The following is a 23,113-nucleotide window of genomic DNA, read 5'->3' as shown; positions in this document are numbered from 1 at the left end:
TTTTATTTGAGAGAGCTAGAGAGTGGTGGTGGGGGGGATGCAGAGGGAGAGAATCTTCAAGCAGACTCCCCACTGAACGTGGAGCCGGATACTGGGCCAGATCTCACAACACTGAAATCACGACCTAAGCTGAAACCAAGAGTTGGATGCTTAATCGACTGAGCCACCCAGGTGCCCTCTGATGTGTTATTTTTTAAAATTGTTATCCAGATGATAATGCCTTCTTACTTTTTGATATAAATCACTTGCTAGCTCAAGATTGTCTTTTTTCCCCCAAAACCATACTGGATAATTTTCAAAGTAGAATTGTGCTTTTATTATTCTAAGACTTCTTTTGCTATTATTTGAGAAGTATTCTTACCTTTCTTCAAGTAAAAAATATAACGATTAATAAACTTTTAAATTTGTGTTGGCAGATGAGATAGAAAGACTGGAAAGAGACCTGGAGAAAAAGATAATGGAAACTGAAGAGCTTAGGAGTGAACAGACAAGGTTCCTTGAGGAAATTAAAAGTCAAGATAAATTGAACAAATCACTGAAAGAGGAAGCCAGGCTACAAAAACAGAGCTATGAGGAGATGGAGAGTAACCTAAACACAAAAAATGAATTGGTAAGCCTATGTTTTACATTGCTTTGACTATATTCTCTTGAAATAGAGAATTCTTTCTTCTTGGGTCTAAAAACAAAAATTCTTGATCGTAGAATGGGGAAGATGTGGTTTAACAGAAATTTGTGCAGAAGTTTCTACAAATCGTAGTTGACCATGCACTGTGTGACATGGATCCGCAAAGGATGAATACTATCCTGGCCCGCAGTAAATTGTGAAATATGGTATCCAAAATAAAGGAGGACAGTGGAGCCCCACACTGAAGAGTTGGTCAGACTGCCCCTAGATGTTTGTATTTTATTTTTAACAACATTGTTGGTGAGACTGTACATTGGTAAAAACTTTTAGAAGGCAAATTGGCAAAATTGTCCAAATTTTATTTTATTAAAGGGATATACCCTATGTTATATATATACATATATACCCTATATATGTTAGATATATATACTTATTTAATATACAATTGTTGTATATAATACACATTTCTAGTGCATTTTATAGAAATTGTAGCGAGACTGTATAAAGATATGTATCTACACATATATATACATACATACATGGTCATTGACTACAGTATTTTTTATATCAGTAAAATAATGAAAAATAGCTGAAATGTCCCTCAGTGGATATCCATCTGGTAGAATAATTGTGTTGCTATTAAAATGAGGTAGTGCTGTATGTCCTAATATGGAGGTATGTCTGCTCCATATTGCTATGTGAGAAAAGCAAGCTGTAGAACCGTATCAAGTATGATGCTATATAGGTAGTATATATAATAGTAGTATATATAATATACATACATATATATGTGTGTGTATGTGTATATAATATACATATAATACATATAATACACATACATACATAAGTATGTGTACATACATACACATACATACATGTGTATTATGTATGTATATATGTATATGTATATGTGTGTATATGTGTATATATATATATGCCTCGGCCAGCCCAAGAGACTTTAGAGGCCTTGAGACCACTCCCTGTGAGGAGTGGCCAAAGCAACAGGGGTGTCCAGCTGGAGAAGAGGGGATCTAGTGAGTTCTGACAGTTATCTTCAGAGAATCAAAGGTCTGTTTCATGGAGGAGGGACCAAATTTCCTGACCAGGTTGCCATGAGATAAAATTAAGAAATGGCAAATAGAATTATAACAAAACAATTTTTCCTTTAGTAACGAAGAATTTCTAGGGACATTTGGGTGACTCTGTTAGTTGAGCATCTGACTCTTGATTTCGGTTCAGGTCACGATTTCAAGGTCGTGAGATAGAGCTCCAGGCCGAGCATGGGGCCTGCTTAGGATTCTCTCTCTGACCCCTCCTCCCTTAGCAACCCACCTCTCCCCTAGCTCGCACACAGACACTCTCTCTCTCTCTCTCTTAAAAAAGAGAGAGAGAGAGAGAGAGAGAGAGAGATTTCTAATAACTGTCCTGAGACAAAATGTAATAACTCTGGAACGGGATTGCTGTCACTGAAACAGGCATATGTGACCAGGGCTTAGAGAAAAGATAAAAGACATTTGCTAGGCAGATGGATCAAATGAATAAAAGGCCTTTTCAACCCAGAGAATCTGATTCCGTAAAATAATTAGGTTACTTTCCTTGGAGGAAAAAATAGCTGTTGCTACTCTCCTCTTTTATTTTTCTTATAATAATTCTTTTTCCGATCTGTGCATAACTTAGAGAATTTGATTTCTCATATGACTAATGAAATCTGAGATAGTTGTCGTTCTTTTTGCACCCCTTTCAAGATGGGCATTCTGGTTTGAATGACTTGCTTTGTTGACAAGAATTCTGCTTAAGCATTTATGTTTTCTAGCAAGAGAAAAGTGTTTCCTTCTCTTTGTAGAGATGGAAGTTGTTAACTTGAAATCTGAATACTTGACTGCCTCTTTCTTGAGCTCTTCTTTGCCTGAGAAAAAAGGTGACATAATCAGGGGGACATGATGAACGGGCAGCTTTCGCAGCTCTGTCAGTTAACTGTTTAGAGCATTTGTGGCTTTCTTCATATGCCTTTTATTTGAAGGTAGTTTTCAAATATGTCAGCCACATTCTGAAGACATATTATATATGATATTAATAATCTAATAATTATCAGTAGTTTTATATTATACATCTGTTGTTCTCTATTCCATAATGGAGTGGATTGATGATTACTTAAATCACTGGAAACTTACATGACAATCAGTCACGTAACAATGACAATCAGTTCACTTAGCAGTGAACTCTTTGGGCCACCACTTAACATTTGTATGTAAAGTACAAGTATAGGGACACCTGCCTGGCTCAGTGGGTAGAGTGTACAACTCTTGTTCTTGAGTTCAAGACCTGTGTTGGGTGTAGTGCCTACTTAAAAATAAATAAGTAAAACTTAAAAAAATAAAAGAATAAAATACAAATATAAAAAACATACTTACTATGGTATTACTTGATATTTGTGAACATTTAATAAATTTTCCTGAGTTACTGATCCTTTTTTATAATACAGAATCATCTTTGATTGCTAAGATAAAAGAATATTTTATTTTCTATATGCAGACTCCCTGGTACATGTTAGTTAACTCCTTGAAACCTGGGCAAGGGATGCCTAGATGTCTCAGTCCACTGAGCCTTTGGCTCAGGACGCGATTACAGGGTCCTAGTATTGAACCCTACATGGGGCTCTCTGCTCAGCGGGGAGCCTGCTTCTCCCTCTCTTGCTCCCCCTGCTTGTGCTCTCTCTCTCTCTCTCTGTCAAATAAATAAAAACTTTAAAAAAGAAAGAAAAAGAAAAAAAAAGAAAACCTGGGCAAAATGTCGCATCTTTTGACTTTGTGCTATCCCCAAATTATAGATTATTATAGCTATTAATTTTCTTTTTTCTACTTATAATGTTATGTTTTTATTGTGAATAAATGTTTTATAGATTATAAACTGTTTTTGCTGGGTTTATTTTCAGTAACTATTTTTGGTTAGAAGACACTGCTCTTCGTTATGTCATTGTTATTTTTATCATTAACCATTTAAAAACATTGACATACGAAGTTAATATATATTTATCATAACAAATTTAGACAACACAAATGTATATAGTAGAAAATGAAGGTTTCTTTCCTTTCCCTCTTCCCTGGTTGTTGATATATATCCTTTTTGTTTTCTATGCTTAAATATATGCTTATAGTTATATAATGTATATGTAATTAACTATATGTACTTTTAAATATTTTGTGATGAAAAAGAACCTTACTATATTTTTTAATGCTGCATGTTATTTTTTTACAAAACGGTATCATGTATCATAGCTCTCCAAGTTAAAAAACATACCCATACATGTACACACACATACACACACATATACATATTTTTTATGTTTTTCAAAGTCTATATTGTGTTTATTATATGGATATGTAATAATTTATTTAACCCACTCTAACTGATGAATATTTAGGTTACCTCCACTTTTTTTTATTAGAAACAGTACTACAGAGAAAATCTTTGTTTTTTTTTTTGTTTTGTTTTTGTTTTTGTTTTTAAAGATTTTATTTATTTATTTGACAGATAGAAATCACAAGTAGGGAGAGAGGCAGGCAGAGACAGAGAGAGGAGGAAGCAGGCTCCCCGCCAAGCAGAGAGCCCGATGCGGGGCTCGATCCCAGGACCCTGGGATCATGACCTGAGCGAAAGGCAGAGGCTTTAACCCACTGAGCCACCCAGGCCCCCCAGAGAAAATCTTTGTAAATATGTACTTATGCATTCATAACAGTAATTCCCTGGTTTAAATCGCTACAATTTGGGGAGCCTCACTGGCTCAGTCAGTAGAGCATGTGACTCTCAGTATCAGGTTCATGAGTTCAGGCCCCACATTGGGGATAGAGGTTACTAAAAAAAATAATAATTTTAAAGAAATCACTACAAGTGGAATTACTAGGTAATTTGCATTTTAAATTTTGGCAAATATTAAAAGTGTTTACCTGCTTTATACTTCTACAGCAGTGAGTGAAAGAGCCCAATTCCTCACTGAAAATTATTATTTTGAACTTATAAATAGGATAAGAAGAAAGTGGAATCTCATTTCTTTAATTTCACTTTTTTTAAATTTGTTGGAGAGTTGAATATTCTGTATGTATTTTCTAGCTATTTGAGTATTGCATATGTGTTTACTAGCTATTTTATATTTCTTCTTTAAATTTCTTTTTTCTTTTTTTAATCACAGGCTATTTTTTAATTTAAATTCTATTAACATAGTGTATATTATTAGTTTCAGAGGTAGAGTTCAAGGATTCATCAGTCTTGTATAACACCCAGTGCTCATCCTTAATGTCCATCACCCGGTTACCCCATCACCCCAACCCCCTCCCCTCATTTTTAAAATTGATGTTGTTTTACCTGTTTTTTCAGTATTCCAAAAGACTATGTTTCAGAAAGAATTCTGGATCTTATTCTAAGAGCCTGCATTTGAAAAATATTTTCCATTATCTTCTGCAGAATATCTGGTGATATCATCCCCAGTTATATAATGCTTTCCAGTTTCATAAAGTAACTCTTCACATCGTAGGTCATTTACCTATAAAAGAAATGTAGTAACCTTAAAGTAAAACTTCTGGTGCCGTTTGAACTTTTATAGTCCCCCTTTCCTGCCCCAACAAATATTAATTAACTTTAATGTTAATATTACTCTTTGTCTTTTTGCAAATTACTTATCTCCTATTCTTCAATTTCCTTATTTTTAATATGAGGATGATTTACCTGTCCTGCCAGCCTCACAGAGTTGTGAGGACTAAATAAGGTAATGAATATGGAAATAATTTGAATTGAATTAAGCTTAGTAATGGAAGGTGGTAAATCTATAACATAGACTGATGATAAAATGTATGTCCACATAAAAATGATGCATGTTCTAATAACATTATCTTTCGAAGGTAAGTTGTGAATCAAGAGCAGCTTCTATTACTACAACTTAACTCTCCAAAGTTCTCCAGGTGATGGTCTCTGTTTGCTTTTTTCTCCTTTTAGCTCTTGTCTTGGTTTCTTGCAGAGCATTTTCTGCCGATTCTTTATTCTTCCTTAAAGGTAGTCCCTTCAGGGCTGAATTGCACACTATGTTTTTCATAGTTTGCATGATAACTTGTATTAATATGTTTATGTACATCTTAAGTTTGGAAACTGGCTTGCCTTCTCAAGAAATGTGCTTGTGTGTGTATGTGTAATTTTTTTAATGGATGTATACATAGGGCAGTGGATTTGAATGTAAGGGAAAGAATTTGTATCATTTTTCTTATTGGTAAATGTGTTAACTGCAGTCAACTCTTGATCATCCACAGCTAATATGCAACGAGCCTACTTTCCAGGTCCTTTGACTCCTAATGTGCTCTCATTTATACATTTCTTCAGCAGACATTTATTAAATGCTTACTAAATGCTAAGCCTCGCACTATAAAAGACACAAAGGTAATTTTAAAATGCACAGAGTATATATTATTCACCCTCAGAGGCCAGTCCATACATCGTCCATGGTTCCAGTCACATTTGCCTTTGTTTGGTCCTACTGCCAATGATCTTTGGGAAGAAAAACCTGAGATGAGTTTATGCTGTTGGTTAAGAGTTGTTTTCTTGAGATTGTTGACTTAAAAGCAGTCAGTAAAAGCATCAGAATGGGTAATGTGCTGGACACCCTGCAGCAAGACATCAAAGGCAGCATCGTATAATAGATGGAGTATTAATTTTGAAATCAGGAGACTTGTAATTGAACTCTGCCTCTTCACTATGAGCTGTGAAATTGGCCAAGTCATTTAACCTCCTGGTGCGGTTCTTATAATTTCATAGGGTAGTTGTAAAGATTCAGTGAGATTAGAGATCAAGACTGCCTGTCATCCAGGATAGCATTACTTCTACTTGGGTGGATAATCAGGAGATGACTGTAAGCTAAATTGTGCACGACTTTGAGTTCCTGGGCCTTGTAAAATGTTCATGTTTATTTATTTTTTTATTCTCTTCAGCTTGCATTTTCATATTGATGAAATATTTCTGCATGTTTTTTGTCTGGTATCTACTATCTGATGCTGTAGTTTAAAAAAAGGCAAAAATCACTTAGTGGACCTTTGAAATGAACTCACAGGATTAGTTTAGTAGGAAGGGGGCTGATAGTGGTAGTTAATAAAATATTTAGCTTCTGCCACTAGTCTAATATGTAGCTTTTGACAAGACAATTACCAACAGGACTCAGTTTCTTTATTTGTAATTCAAATAATTAAATCAGATGATCTATTTTCTTCTAGCACCAAAAATTTTAAGAATAAATAAAAAGTTGTAATTGTTGTAGAATTACTTTATTAAAAATTTAAGGCTATATATTGGGATCTGATTGACCTTATTCATATCCTTTATCCTCTAATACAAAGAATAATGTTCAGAACACTGAGATACAGCAGGAACAACAGTACAATTAAAGGCAATTTCTTTTTTCCACCCTTCTCACTCCTTCTTGTGATTCCTTTGTAATTAATCTCAAATATCATCTCTATCCATAATTTGAAGCTATCAGTAACATTGCAGAGTAAGTTAAATTAGTGTTAATTATTGAAAAATCAGGAAGCAAATCCTTAATACAGTACTTAAAAATAATTGGTACAGAATTATTTTCATATTTGGGTAAAGCAAATCTAAATGATTTTTCAAATATTTATTTATTGTATCCTGAAACAGCATATAAACTTCAAAGGTCTTTTATGTGATCTTTTATGAAGTGATAATTTTATATTGCATTCTTTATAATACTTTAGAATGAAGATAAAATACTGTAAATGTTCTGCTATTTGCTGTGGGGTTTAAAACAATCTAATTATTAGTTAGGATTAGAACTTGTCATGCCATTGTACCATTATACTAACTTAATGACACTGTATGTTGTTTCATATCAAATTGGGCCTATAGCTAAAACAGAAGACTGTGGAACTAATGCGGGCATGTCAGAAACAGTATGAGATGGAACAGGAATTGGCCTTTTATAAAATTGATGCCAAATTTGAACCACTAAATTATTACCCATCAGAGGTAAGTTTAACTTTTATTTATTTTGTTTATTTAAAGTTTAACGTTTTAGTAATCCAAAGTTAAAGCCAACAGAGAGTAGAGTGGGGGAAGGCGGATGGTGAAAATGTTTAAGAGACTTTTATCAATAACCATTCCACTTTCTTAAATTTTGGTTGAATTGGTGAATTTTTGGTTCACTAAGTTAAAGCAGTGTCCAGAAGAGGTAAAAAGCTGCAAGAGAATCTGTGATTCCAACTGATACCATATTATCTCATATTATTGTCACTTGGCTGCTTAGAAATTACTTATTGAACCATAAATATTTACTTATTTTGTTTTTAGTATGTCGAAATTGATAAAACCCCAGATGAAAGCCCTTACATTGGCAAATCCAGATACAAGAGAAATATGTTCGCTACAGAGAGTTATATTATTGCAAATGCCCAGACAGTAAAGATCGAGAAGATGGAGCCAGATGAAGGGGCACAACTCAGAAATGAACATGTGAACTTGAGAGCCCATACATCACTGGACATACAACTGGAAGACAAAGAAAAAAAAATAAGTGCAGGTTAACAAAAGTTATTTTAAATTCTTTTAAAAATATAAAAAGATTGAATATATAGGCAAATTTTGTTTTATAATTCTTTTCATTAAACATGCTAAAGGTATTTATTATGTTATTTACATAAAAAGCCTTGAAAAAGTAGTGATTCATTGAGCAAATGATTTTTTTTTTAAGATTTTATTTATTTATTTGACAGACAGAGATCATAAGTAGGCAGAGAGGCAGGCAGAGAGGAGGAAACAGGCTCCCTGCAGAGCAGAGAGCCCGATGTGGGTTTTAATCCCAGGACCCTGGGATCATGACCTGAGCTGAAGGCAGAGGCCTTAACCCACTGAGCCACCCAGATATCCTGAGTAAATGATTTTTTAATGGTTTCTGTTATGGTTGAGAATGGGTCTTGACAGTAATTTGGGGGCAGCATGTCCAGGGGATCCAAGAATGCGTAAATCTTGACCTGCCAGCAAGTCCTACCCACTGTCAGAGCTGCACATTCAAAGATATAATTGGTTATAATTGTAGCAAGCACTTTACTGATTACCATGCATGTAGCCAAAACCTAGAACAGCACTTTGGATAAGCTGGATCAGTGCACCCTCCTTAGACTTCGGCCCAAGACCGCTTCTGACTCTTTCCAACCTATCCCAAAACATCTAATTGAAAGGATCTAACCACTTCCTGGCAAGTCATAAAGAAGTCAATCCAAGAGGGCACTTAGAGACCCTGCCAGTGGCATACTCTAAATCCATTTACCCACTGAGCTGCATGGATATGGAAGGAGAAAGCAGATCTGAGTTTATGTATCCCTCAAGTAATCGTGGCACATTGTGGGGCTCTCACCAATCCAGTGAAGCAGTTCATCTTCCCTTGGTTGGTAGCTAAATGGAAAACATGGAAGGCCAGGAGAGAGGTTGAGAAAAGAGACTGAGTTGTCCATCTCATACACCCTATACAAAGTTCTGGAAAAGGAAAGTAGAAATAAATCAGATATATGTGTAGACTAGCTCGTAGTTTTATAGGAGGCAGGGAGGGAGGGAAGGAGAGAAATTGGAAATTTGAGATAGCGAGTAATTGATTTGAGATCACCTCCAGCTAGAAGACATGTTCAGTGGTGAATTTCTTGATATGAAGCCATATATAAAGTAATTACTCTAACCACAGAGTTTTTGTAATAGCTTGAATCTAACTATAACTTAGTGACATGTAAATGCAATTTACGAATAAATCCTTATTCTCTCAGAAGAGCTCTTTAGTGTTGGATGTATCAAGTAAAACTCTTTATGTTAAGGCTTACAAATAAAATGATCAGTTCTCTAGCATATCATAAAACTATTCTAGAGATTAACTGAGTGGAAAACTATCATAAATTAATTTTTAAAGAATTTCTGTAATCTATAATGACAATTTAATTGCGAGGAAGAGGTTATTGTGAAGGGAAAAAGTCTGGTAGAAATTTGGGAATTCAGGATTTTTCTTGTGTGTGTCAGTGTTCATGATTTTTGAATTTGCAGCACAAACTCGACTATCAGAACTACATGATGAAATAGAAAAGGCGGAACAACAAATTTTAAAAGCTACTGAAGAATTTAAACAGCTGGAAGAAGCTATACAACTTAAAAAAGTACGTAAACACCAAGTAGCAATGCAGGAGGAAATGAAAAAAATGGAATGTGTTTTTTCCCTTCATAACCATGTTATGCAAATTTTAAATCAGTGCTGCCTAATTAACTACAGAGTAACAATTTTCAGCGTCAGTTATGGTTCTAGTATTTTCCAGTTACATTTTCCTTCCATTCATGATGACAGTCTATTAACATTTCATAAAGCATACAGAAATAAATTACTTTTAAGTTATATAAAAAGAGATATTCAGTCTGCTCTATTATGAAAGTGTCTATTTTACCCAGGGAGGTTGATGCTTCCTGTTATGTCTGTTCAAATTTAATTAAGTACTACCCACCATTAAGATCCAGGACCTAGATTAAGAGTCAGAAGACATCTTTAAGATACATGAACATTATCAAACACAAGCAGCGAAAGTGTAAGTGATATAAAATATGGTGAACAAAAAGATGGAGATGTTACTCTCAGAAATTACCAAAGTATGTCATGAAGAAATTAGCGGCTCAAACCCATGATGTAATTGCACAGGGAGTATTTAAAAAGAAGTATCTTGAGAGTTTTTAAGTGTGTAAAAGGTTTTAGTTATTTGCAACTTTTAAAATCAGTATTATGTTTATAACTGCATTCACACCATAGTAGGTAAAACAAGGATGTGAAGTCCAAATTGTCGATTCTTTGAAAAGATATACTATATTATAATTTTAAAATTATATAGTAACTAGAAATTGATTCGAGTTTATTGGAATTTTACTATATGCTTGTCCCTGACTGGGCTGGGCCCTGAGTGATGAATGAAACAGGTCTGTTTCCCTCCCACATGAAAATAGGGAATTTTTTTTTTTCCATTTTATTTATTTTTTCAGCGTAACAGTATTCATTGTTTTTGCACCACACCCAGTGTTCCATGCAATACGTGCCCTCCCTATTACCCACCACCTGTTTCCCCAAGCTCCCACTCCTGACCCTTCAAAACCCTCAGGTTGTTTTTCAGAGTCCATAGTCTCTTATGGTTCGCCTCGAAATAGGGAATTTAAAAAAAAAAAAAAAAAAAAAAGGAAAAAGGAAATATAGTTAAACAACATGTGTGTTGTAGGAAAAAGAAAGGAGACACCATAAAAAGGATATAATTTAGATTGTGGAGCCACAAAGGCCTCTCTGAGGAGGTGACATTTGGGCTGAAACCCAAAGAAGGTGAAGGAGCCAGCAAGGCAGCATTAGGGGACCGAGTATTCCAGGTAGAGGTGACAGCGGGTGCAAAAACCTTCACACAAAAGATTTCTCTGCTGACGGTGGGGGGAGAGTGTGTGGAAGATGAGGTCCAAGATTATGACAGGCTTCATAGGCTGTCCTATGGTAGAGAGTAAGGCATTTGAATTTTAGTCTGAAGGTAATGGGAAGCTTTTGAAGGACACGAGGTAGTGGAATGGCTGATCTTGTATGTATTTTTATAAGGTCACTCTAGCTACTGCCTGAGAGTGAAGTGGGGTGAGGGAGATGGGTGAATCTTCTGTGGGGCTGTTCTTCAGTACAGGCAAGAGATGGTAATGGCCTAGGCTGGGGGCCAGTGGATGTGGATGGAAATAAACTGTCAGCAAAATTTGGCAGGTGAACCGATCAGACTTACAAATGGATTAAGGGGTGCCTACCTGGTTCAGCTGGAGGAGCATTGGACTCTTAATCTTGGGGTCATGAGTTCAAGCCCCACATGGGGTATAGAGATTACATCAGTAAATAAAAGCTTAAAAGAAAATGGATTGAAAGTGGGAGTTGAAGTACAGGGAGCCATCAAGAATGATTTTAATAATTTAAAAAATGTTTTTATAAATAATGTACATAATTTTTAAATAAATGGATGCTTACAAAATGTGCTTGATAAAAGTTATTTTACAAGACCAGTGCTCTAACCTCTGAGCATAGGGCCGAAAAAAGTTATTTTAAATGAGTACATGTAAGCCTCAATTTTTCATTACACTATTGATTTGCTTGACATGCTTATAACAAGGGTAAGTGCTATATAAAGTCAACTACCGTTAATATTATGGTTACTATTTCTATTAATAATTTACAAGTTGCTTATACTAGAATGACAACTTCATTTTTACCTATTCTTATGGAATACATAAACTTCTATAAGATTTTCCGCACGTAATAAGGATAAAAGTATAAGATATGAATGGAATGCCTAGATGGCTTCTACATTTTACCTTTATTTCAAAAACTGGCGGAGCACAGAATACCTTCTAAATTTTAGAAGTTTTTTTTTAAGGTTGTAAATCACTGTTGCTATCCTCTGTTAATTGTATGTTGGGGTATCGGGGAATTAGGTTTCAGAATCGGAGAGAGACCTTCTTCTCAAGCAGTTGAGTGGTAGGATACAGCTTCTCAATAAATTACGCCAGGAAGCTGTGGATCTAGAAACGCAGATGGAAAAGCAAAGGCAAGAAATTGCTGAAAAGCAGAATGAGATCAAGGAACTGCAAATAGCCATAGATAGCGTGGATTCCAGAGACCCAAAACATGTAAGTAAATGAAGAGATTTTGGCTTGTTCTATAGGGACTAGAATATCATTCCATCTAGAAATTATATCTCCTCATTTTTAGCCTCAGAATTCTTTCTGAAAGTCTTTCAGTTTAATGCACAAATTTGAGTGATATGTTTATGTGTATGTATCATATATATCTGTATGTCTATATATACATAACATATGTGCATTTATACTTATATATAGAAATATATCTCTGTGTTGAAAACAAAACCTAAGACTTGAAAGAGATGGCTTTCAGTAGAATGGTAGATGCATTTTTTTTAAGTGACTGAATATTACTATATTTCAAAGCAAGAGAAGCCTGCTCCATGGTGCTGTCCAAACCTCTTACCCTTTCTCTTTTATTGCTTTGTTTTCTTAAGAGCAAGGTGGTGATATGGGAGAGCTGAAAGGGATTTAGAGTCCTTTCTCTACCTCTTTTTTAATCCTTTATGCAAATATTACATTAAAGCTCTTTGTTGTTTCATATTGTTTTGTTTTGTTCTTAATAAGGAAACACTTCTCTAGAGTGTGTCTTCCTAATATGTGGCCAGAGGTGGTCCAGTGGCTGCATGATGGAGTAGGTTCTTGTCTCTGTCTCTAAGAAGTCTTACTAATGGCTTACTTTTTACCCAGTATTTGTAAAAATATTAGTAAAAATACTTCCTGCATATTTCACTGCTATACTTTGAATAATAAGGTTATTTTACAAAGAACTTTAAAAATCTCTGATTTCAGAGAATTTAACATGGTAAGGACAATGCACTATCATTACTTTAAATGCTTGTCAAGTTATTTGATTATCCTTTTAAATATTACAATAAAATATCATAGGTAAATTTTTTTTGCAGGTTAGCTAATTCTGACAAAAGGTAACCTTATCATTCACAGAAATAAGGTCTTTTCTAACAAAAGCTTAAAACTAAGTATTAAAATTGAAACTAAAAGAGGACTTGATTATTTTAAAGAATTTTTGTTATATGAAAAATTAGATTTTTAGTAATGTGTAAAATATGGTCAATAATATCTTGCCTTCTTGCATTAATTTATTTGGAAGTCTGCCACCCTATGTAAGGCTCCTAAGGACAGGAACTATATCGTACTATTACCTGAATTCCCAGGGGCCAGCCCTGTGCTTATGAGTGTTTGCATCTGGGAAGGTAGGAAAGAACCCAGCCTATAGGCACTACCTGAAGCGCCTTTGCTGCTTCCTCCAGTTCTGTGATCTATGAGTCTACTTAGAACCTAGATTGTATGTTTGCTTTTAACAAGTGACTTTGACATTCTTGGCAGACAGGGTGTCTAATCCTCCTGGATTTCTATAAAGAATTACATACAGAGAGGAGTTAAATGAGAAACAGGAATGGAATCCACATTTTGAAGGTAGTCAATCTCTGTTAGTGGGGATGAAACATACAAATCTGATTTGAGGTTCCTTTTTGGTATGGTTAAAATGACTAACGGTTTGTTTTTAAGGTTACAGCTTTAGTCAAAGCACCAGAGGGTGTCTCTTTAATTTGTTCACCCAGAGGGAGCATCTTTTTCTAGGTTGTGCAAAGTCACCTTCTTGGCTGGTATTAGGCTCCTGTTAGGCATCACATTCTACAGAATGTAACATTTTAGCAAAAGGGAAAGAATCAAGTGTGGGGTCCCTTCATATTTTTCTATGGATGGAGACAGACTTTTATTCAGTTAACTTTTACTATCTAACCAGATAAAGTGCTTCTCTGAATAGCAAATAAAATTTAAAAGTAAAAGCTTGAGAGATTAGAAAACATAATGTGACTCTGAGATATGATGAAGAACAAACACATTAGGTGCCATTGAAGTCTTCCATGATGCTGGGGGTTTTGCATACACTGGTGAGGAACTTCATCACAGCATCTGCAGGATTGGTGACTTTTTTTTTTTTTTTAATTTGAAGATGAAAATGTGGTTTTAAAAGATTAAGTGATTTCCTAAATTCACCTTATAGGAAGAGGCTGAGCCCATGCTGTGATCCAGCAGTGATCCTTTCCCCACAAGAGAATTACAGGACCACAGAGATTAATTATTTTTAAAATTAGCTCAGAGCCAAACCAGTCAAGTTTTCAACAAACAGAAGCATCTAACTAGGTTTCAGAAGGAAAAAGTACTATTTAAAAATCAAATCCTATTTTAGCTATAAAAAATGTACATAGCTAGAGGCACAAACACCACAGCAGCAAACAATAAAAGAAGATTTGTGCTGTTCTTTCCTACCTGGTAATGCCCCGTGGAAGCGAAAGGTAACTAACTGTTCTCTGTGGGCAATCAGCCTGTAGTAATCTGTTGCAAAGGTTGTGTGTGATTGGCCTTTGGGAGCTTCCTGTGTTGTGATTTAAAGCATGGAGGGTGGGGCCTGCCTGCAGAGGCTGCTCGTGATTGGATGGGCTGGGCTGCCGCTCACTCTCCGCCAGGAATGTGGTTTGAAGCTCTGGGAAGTGAGGTTGGAAGGCGCTTACAAAAATGTGGCTGTCAGAGAGGGAAGTGCACGTGAATTTGAAAACAGCTTTAGAAAGCTCTCCGCCCACAATTTCCCTGTTCTCAACGGCTCATTTTAAGTTAAGGTATGACGATTTTCTCTCTCTTTGTGCAAAAGACTTGAAAGGAGGAGGAGTCAGAGATGTAAGTTCCTGTTTTTATAACTGGTTTGTGAGCTCCATGGTCATGAAAAATCGCAGAATGTACTTTTGATCCCATGTGCTTAATGCAGATCATTGGCATTGAGCCTTTTTTTGGTCCTGCCTGTAAAGAGATTTCAGTGGAATTTTTAATGGTGAATTTTAAAGATTTAATGATGGAGACATGAAGGCAGGGTTGTTTTTTGTTTTTTAAAATTTTTAAAATCCTAAACTTATTTAGAATTTGAGGAGGTATCTGCAGTTACCTTCTCAGAAAGATTTCAGATGGGTATTCGGGGAAGGCAGGGAAAGAAGAGTTTTGAAAATCCCATCAAGTTTTACAATCGTGTAACAGAAACGTTCTGAGCAGCCTGCCATTCATTGTTCCTTAAAAATGAAGGGACTTTTCTTTCTTGTCTTTGGAGGCAGCAGAACATCTAAAAAATTCTTTTATAATCAAATGAGTACTAGACTTGAGAGCTTGGAGTTGGTTCTGACTGTGATGGAGTTGTTTCTCCTGATAACTTTCTCTTGTTTTATTGTTCTGTTCCTCTGATCCTGAGGCACAAGGGTGTGAATGTGAGGGAATTATTTTGTCTCCATAGGAACGGTTGTCTCTGAGCAGACCTGGGCAGGTCACTGGTAGAGCTGAGAATCAGTTTTTTCACATGTAAAAGGAAGAGTTAAACTAGATCATTTGGTTCTCAGGTTTTTTCCCTTGAGCACACCTGAAAATAAATCTAGTCTTTTGAGTTTACTGTAGCTCCCAAATGCATGGCTGTCACAGTGTGAGTAGTTGTGTGAGTACAGGAAAGCTCTGTTTTCTACCATGGGTATATGTCAAAATAGAGGAGTGTGCCTCTGGAGGGCCCTCCATCTTGAGGCTCATTGGGCTGAATGGTCTTGGAGGTTTCTCTCATCCCCTTGTTTATCAAACTGAAAAATAAAGTGTTTCTTTGTATAAGGAATTGAGAATAAACCTCAATTCCTAGTAAGTATTTCTTCCATGTCTTTATTTTTCCTTTTTTTTTTTTTTTTAAAGATTTTATTTATTTGACAGAGAGAGAGAGATCACAAGTAGGCAGAGAGGCAGGCAGAGAGAGAGGAGGAAGCAGGCTCTCTGTGGAGCAGAGAGCCCGATGCGGGGCTCGATCCCAGGACCCTGAGATCATAACCCGAGCCGAAGGCAGAGGCTTTAACCCACTGAGCCACCCAGGCGCCCCCTTTATTTTTCCTTAAGAAACCTTTTTTAAAAGTATGTTTAATGTGATTTTGATTAAAAAGATAAGACTATTATAAAATTTTTAAAATATTAAACATACTCCTAAAAAAGAAAAAAAGATAACTGGGTGTTATTCCTCCACCCAGATATCATTCTTTTTTAAAGAATTTTTTTTTTTTAGGGATGCCTGGGTGGTTCAGTGGGTTAAGCCGCTGCCTTCGGCTCGGGTCATGATCCTAGGGTCCTGGGATCGAGTCCCGCATGGTCTCCTTGCTCGGCAGGGAGCCTGCTTCTCTCTCCACCTCTGCCTGCCTGTGTGCTCTCTCTCTCTCCTTCTCTCTGATAAATAAAATAAAAATATAAAAAAAAATTTTTTTTTAAGATTTTATTTATTTATTTGACAGAGAAAGCGCAAGTGGGGAAGCATCAGGCAAAGCGAGAGGGAGAGGTGGGCTCCAGCCCAGGACCCTGGGATCATGACCTGAGCTAAAGGCAGAGGCTTAACTGACTGAGCCACCCAGGCGCTTTCCATGTATATTCTTGTTAACATTTTGGAATATAGTAATTTTCTATGGATATATGTGTATATATAATTAACTTTTTTGAAACCTCGTTAAAAGATGCGTGCAGTTCCAGGAACATTGAACTTGGCTACAATTACCTAATAGGTATGCCCTTGGAAAAATCATTTAAATTTAACCTCCTTGATCTTCAGTTGTCATATCTGTGTAATGGGGATGATTTCCAGATCAAGTTATCCTGAGGTTTAAATGAAAACTACCTGTGTGAAAACAACAAAGGGCCTGGCACAGACTCAAATTGTTACATTTTATTTTCCATTCTTCCTTTAGAAATGTTAAGCATTATTCTTTTTAAACGAGTTTAAGGGACTCAGGATTTTGCTGATTTCTTTTCAATTCAGTGCCATATGAAGGCCCAGAAAAGAGGTAAAGAACAACAGCTTGACATTATGAATAAGCAGTACAAACAACTTGAAAGCCGTCTGGATGAGATACTTTCTAGAATTGCCAAAGAAACTGAAGAGATTAAGGACCTTGAACAACAGCTTACTGAAGGTGAGAATTTAAGTATGATTTACAGTAAATCAGTATTTAATTTAAACCTTTAAGATGCTTCAGTATTAACAAAAGACAGATGACACCACGGCAGGCATTAATCCAGATATTAGCTGAATATGCTTCAGCTGTTCATACCAGTGTTTGATGGGAAATATTTGCAGAGTACCCAAAAATGTTTACTATAAGTAAAACATCTTTTGGTTTTAGTCTTGTTGCATTGATTTCCTAGTGAGTCAGGTCATTGCATTCGGTAGGCCAGAAGTCAGTACATGATCACGATAAGCTCTGGCATGTCATTGTCTTTGTCCAAAGCGTATAATCCTTTCAGAAACAAAGAGCCTGTTGACACCAGGGCATTCAGTGTCTAGTTCTAAGGAGAGTGTGGAAAGAATTTTAGGATCTACATTTGCAGTGCAGATTTAGATTGTGACATTGCCATACTCGGAAGAGACGTGGAAGAGGAAGATAATACAGGTTGTAGTGGTGAGGGCCCAGGATGGGGTAAAAAGAGCCCAGTTCCCATTTTGCCATTATCAGCCATGGGACCTGGGACAAGTTATTTCTGTCTCGGTTACTGTTGGGAAGATTAAATGAGGTCATGTTCATAAAGTGCCTGGCACACAGTAGGTTCCCAATACATGGTTCCCAATATGTGGTTTGGGGTTTTTTGTAAGTCTCCAAGTTACATGTTTATGCTGCCCATCTTGGATTAGTCTTGTATGTTGAGTGGTTTTGTTTTGTTTATCTAGCAGCAAGGGCTCACAGTTTTGTTGAACATTTTTCATTGTTTACTTGGGAAGTTTTATTTAATATTTTTAACTTTTTAATTTTTTTGACCGAGAGAGACAGGGAGAGAGGGAACACAAGCAGAAGGAGTGGGAGAGGAAGAAGCAGGCTTCTTGCTGAGCAGGGAGCCTGATGCAGGGCTTGATCAGGACCCTGGGATCATGACCTGAGCTGAAGGCAGATGCTTAATGACAGAACCACCCAGGAAAAGTTTCCACCCAGGAAAAGTTTATTTTCATTATTTTTCTTTTTTTTTAATTGAAATATTGGGAACCTTTTTTGTTTTGTCTTGTTTTTTTTTAAGACTTTATTTATTTATTTAACAGAGAGAGAGAGAGAGATCACAAGTAGGCAGAGAGGCAGGCAGTGAGAGGGGGGAAGCAGGCTCCCCAGTGTGCTAAGAACCCGATGTGGGGCTCGATCCCAGGACCCTGAGATCATGACCTGAGCCAAAGGCAGAGGCTTAATCCACTGAGCCAGGCAGGCGCCCCTTCATTATTTTATTTTAAACTTCTAACAGCCTGAATTGAGCATTTCATAAGCAATGCCCATTGACTATATTGCTTTTATTCTATAGCTAGTTAATACTCCTGTACTGTGGATAATAGAGGGAAAATGATCATTTTATCTTGAAAAAGAAAAACAAGTGGGGTGCGTGGGTGGCTCAGTGGGTTAAAGCCTCTGCTTTCAGCCCAGGTCATGATCTCAGGGTCCTGGGATCGAGCCCTGCATCGGGCTCAATCTTTAAAAAAAAAAAAAAGAAAAAAGAAAAACAAGATAGTGCAAAATCATTGAAAGCTTAGAATTTCTTTCTTAGCCAGTAACAACTAAGGAGACGAAGTGCAGTAATTCTGTATCTTGAAAGCATTTTCTTATATACATTATCACCTTGCCTTTTTCCATTTTGTGTAGGTCAAATAGCAGCAAATGAAGCCCTGAAGAAGGATTTAGAAAGTGTCATCAGTGGGTTGCAAGAATACCTGGAGACTGTCAAAGGCCAGGCCGCTCAGGCCCAGAACGAGTGCAGAAAGCTACAGGATGAGAAGGAGACATTGCTGCAGAGACTGAGTGAGGTCGAGCAGGAGAGGGACCAACTGGAAATAGTGGCCATAGATGCAGAAAATATGAGGAAGGTATGATTTCTTTTTGCCTGTTTCCTCAGCCTCAGAAGTAGGTGATTGGAAGTTAGCAACCGTGTAATTTGAAGTGACAAAAAGTATTAATGATTATTTAATGAGGTTTTTCCCTTTCGTAAAACACTTGGAATCATTATTTTCCTTTACCAAGAAAAGGAAGATTATTCCAGCTGAGTCGCTCCCCCTGAAACGTGTTGTTATCAAAGAACTATAACAAATAGGAAATTATAGCTATTACAGTTGCTGCATTAAGTGTTCGTATTTTGTTACTTGTACACCAGAATTAAGCACAACATAATTTTCTGATTCTTATTATTATTCATAATTTTAGCTTTATTTTACAAAACAAGACACAGTGTTCTAAACTCTACCCTTCCGTACCTGGTTTATTGCCACTCATTTATAGAAATCTCACATGATCTGTTTCAGTTGTGTGACATTATGCATAAGAACCCAGATTCCCAGATTTCGTCCCTAGTAGGACTTGCTCTGGAAGTTTGAGTTCATATATTTAATACTACAAAAATTCTCAGGCAGACAAAAATGTCAAAAATTATATTTAACACCATGTACTCTAAACTCAGCTTAAGAAATAAAACATTGCAGATATGAAACCCTCTGCGTACCTCCATACAGAGGTAACAAAATCTTGAATACACTTACTTCCCTGCATCTCTTTTATTATATATGTAGCCATCCATAAGCAATATGTGGCATTGTTTTGCATAATTTTAAGATTTATATAAAAGATGTGTGCGTATTCTTTGGCCCACTTTTTTTCTTCCTTCCTGTTTATGTTTTGGGGAATTATACACAATGATGCATGTAGCTCTAGTTTGTTTATTTTTATTAGTGTATATAGCACTCCATTATAGGTACTCACAAATTTATTGCTGATTCATTCTCCTCTTGGAGAATATTTAGGTGGTTTCTGGTCTTTGCTATTATAATGTTGAATGTAACATCCTTGCACACATCTTGAGCATGGGGGACTATGTTCAAGATTGGAACATAAGTCAGAGGGTATGTGCCCTCCTCAGTTTTACTAGACGTTGTCAAATTACCACCCACAGGGATTCAGTCAGTTTCTACTCCAGCGATGCCAGCGCTGGCACTATAGCACATCCTTGCCAACGCCTTAGTGTTATCCGACTTTTGTTAAGCTTTTATTTTGAAATAATTTTAAATTTTAGGAGAGTTAGAAGAATAATACAGATAACACTATACCTTGCATTTAGAGTCATCAATTAATATTTTGCTACACTTGTTTTCTCTTTCATACATAATTTTTACATGTTTTTGTATAAAAATTTTTCTCACCATTTGAGAATTAGTTGTGGACATCACCCTCCTTAGCTCCAAAATATTTCATCATGTGTTTCCTAGGAACAGGGACATTTTCTACCATAGAGTATCTAACACAGAATAATTATCAAATTCAGCAAATTTAACTTTTTGTCAGTCTTAGTGTTTGCCAGTCTGCTGAGTTTGAAATGGTATCTTTTTTAATGAAAATTTCACATTTATAAGAATATTACAGGAATTTCAAAGAATCTATAAAAATTTAAATTTATAAGAATTTAAAAGAATAGTTCAGTGAAATCTGTGTGTTCTTCTAGATTCAAAAAATATTTTGCTGTATTTTTTTTTTTTGCCCTTGAGTTATTTGAAAGTTGCAAACATCAAGACATATCTCTTAAGTACACATCTCTTAAAAATTAGGACATTTTCCTACATCACTACAGTGCCATTTTTATACCTAGAAAAATTAATAATAATTCCCTGTCATCTAATATCTGAACTGTATTCAAGTTTTCCCAGTCGTGCCAAGAATGTCTTTGGCAGCTGTGCATACAGATGTGTGTGTAGAAGCCAGGCTTGTGGTCCTGTAGAGTGTCCCACATGCTGAACTGTTCTGTTGTTTTCTATGGTTTAACTTGTTCCTCTGTGTTCCATGTAAACTCATATCTTGTTATAACTGCATTTTCCTTTGATTTCTGAAAGACTGGGCACCTTCCCTTTGTTTATTTGCTATTCAGACTTCCTCTTCAGTGAATTCCCTATTCATACTTTGTGCCCATTTTTCTATTGGATTGTCTGTCTTTTTCTTAATAACTTGCAGGAATTCTTTATATACTCTGGACCTTTGTTAGTTATAAGTAGAATTTGCATTTTGTACAAGCAACCCAAATAATTAAGATGCCAAGTGGTTTTTGGACCACCCCTGAGAAATCCTTCTATAGAAGTTCCCATCACAAGATCCTCCTCTTTAAGTTAGCATAGTTTGATCTAGTTATTCAAGATCCCAAATAAATAGATAAAAGCTGAGATAAAAAACAAAACCGATGGACTAAAATGAATCAGAACTACAGTACACTAATCAATATGTACTTACATTCTTGTCAGCATTCATTCAAATTATTCGATCATCCTTAATTAGATTAGAGAGTGCTAATCCCATTTTGTTCTTCTAATAAATGAACATGCTGTGGTTTAATTGAAAGGATGTGGTTTTTGCAGTCAGACATCTGGGTTCATATCCTATCTTCTTTAAGCTACACAGCCCTGTGCAATTTACTTAGATGTTCATTCTCCAGTTCCTCTTCTGTAAAATGGAGATATGACTGTGCCTTACACAGTAGCTTTGAAGATACGATGAAAGAGTAAATATGAAAATGTTTGTTCCAGTGTCTGATGGAAAATAGGCCTTACTTTTTTTTTGTTTTTTGTTTTTTTTAAAGATTTTATTTATTTATTTGACAGAGCGAGATCACAAATAGACAGAGAGGCAGGCAGAGAGAGAGAGAAGGAAGCAGGCTCCCACTGAGCAAAGAGCCCGACATGGGACTCGATCTCAGGACCCTGAGATCATGACCCGAGCCAAAGGCAGTGGCTTAACCCACTGAGCCACCCAGGCGCCCCTAGGCCTTACGTTTTATCCCCTCTCTTTTCTTCTTATGTATTCAGACACATTGAAAGTGTCACACAGCTGATTACTTTGGAAAACATGTTGGTGGCTTACTGATTTTTCTGATTACATTTAGTCAGGATTTTGTCTTCCAACCTGGATACGCACAGCCTGCAGTTTCATTGTATTGCTAATGAAAACTTTGTGGGCCAGGCCAGCATTGGCTGGCCAATTTGGTTCACGGTGTTCCAGTTACTTATAATGACTTGCAGGTGCTTATGCAGAGCAGGGAGAGTTCCATAAATGTACTGAATTCTTATAGGAGCTCGCAGAACTAGAAAGTGCCCTCCAGGAGCAGCATGAGGTGAATGTGACCCTACAGCAGACCCAGGGAGATCTCAGTGCCTATGAGGCTGAGCTAGAGGCTCAGCTGAAAATACGGGATGCTGAAGCCAGCCAGCTCAAGGAGGAGTTGGAAGAGCTTAGAAGGTTCAGCCAGGTAAGTAGGGGCATAAAGCCATCTAGAATCCAGTTAATGTATCAGCCTTTCTTTAATGTAAGATGAAACATTTTTTTAACATAATGTAAGCGGAATGATGGGAAGAGTACATTTTTGGAGTCAGATGTCCTGAGTTCAGATAGTACCCCTGTGAGCCCTTGTGTGAGCATGCAAATCACTTCATAGCTCTTGAGCCTCTGAAAAATGCCTCCTTGTCTATAAAATGGGTCATTGTGAGGATAAGGGAAATATTGGGCTCGAAAGCACCTGGCAGTTGGTATTCAATAAATTCTAGTTTTTCTTTCTCAGAACAAGGTTAAGAGAGACCTCTTTTAAGTTAGTGTTATATTTCATTTTGCTACTTTCTGTTTCGGTTGGATGAAGTATCCACTTGTTTAAATTGTACCGGCAAATCAGAGGAATAATTATTCATCCAGTAACCACTTACTGACTGGCCAGTGACGGCAGCTGCTGTGGATGCTGCAGTGAAGAGCACAGACG

General features: G+C 36.4%; 1 protein-coding gene across 9 annotated transcripts in view; it reads left to right on the top strand.

Moving 5' to 3' along the window:
• CNTRL (centriolin) overlaps positions 1–23,113 on the top strand; it is a 91,287-nt gene that overhangs the window by 26,371 nt on the left and 41,803 nt on the right. For 6 of the 9 annotated variants that reach the window (XM_046023358.1, XM_046023356.1, XM_046023354.1 and 3 more), the window contains exons 7-15: positions 417–610; positions 5,612–5,668; positions 7,529–7,648; positions 7,970–8,198; positions 9,704–9,813; positions 12,140–12,334; positions 17,127–17,280; positions 18,982–19,202; positions 22,436–22,612. In XM_046023358.1, the coding sequence (XP_045879314.1) occupies positions 417–610; positions 5,612–5,668; positions 7,529–7,648; positions 7,970–8,198; positions 9,704–9,813; positions 12,140–12,334; positions 17,127–17,280; positions 18,982–19,202; positions 22,436–22,612 (1,457 nt within the window). The other 3 variants (XM_046023357.1, XM_046023360.1, XM_046023361.1) reach the window with 3 other exon arrangements.

Source organism: Meles meles, chromosome 11 (genome assembly GCF_922984935.1).
Source record: "Meles meles chromosome 11, mMelMel3.1 paternal haplotype, whole genome shotgun sequence".
Lineage (NCBI taxonomy): Eukaryota > Metazoa > Chordata > Mammalia > Carnivora > Mustelidae > Meles > Meles meles.
This window is presented reverse-complemented; position numbering and strand designations above follow the sequence as displayed.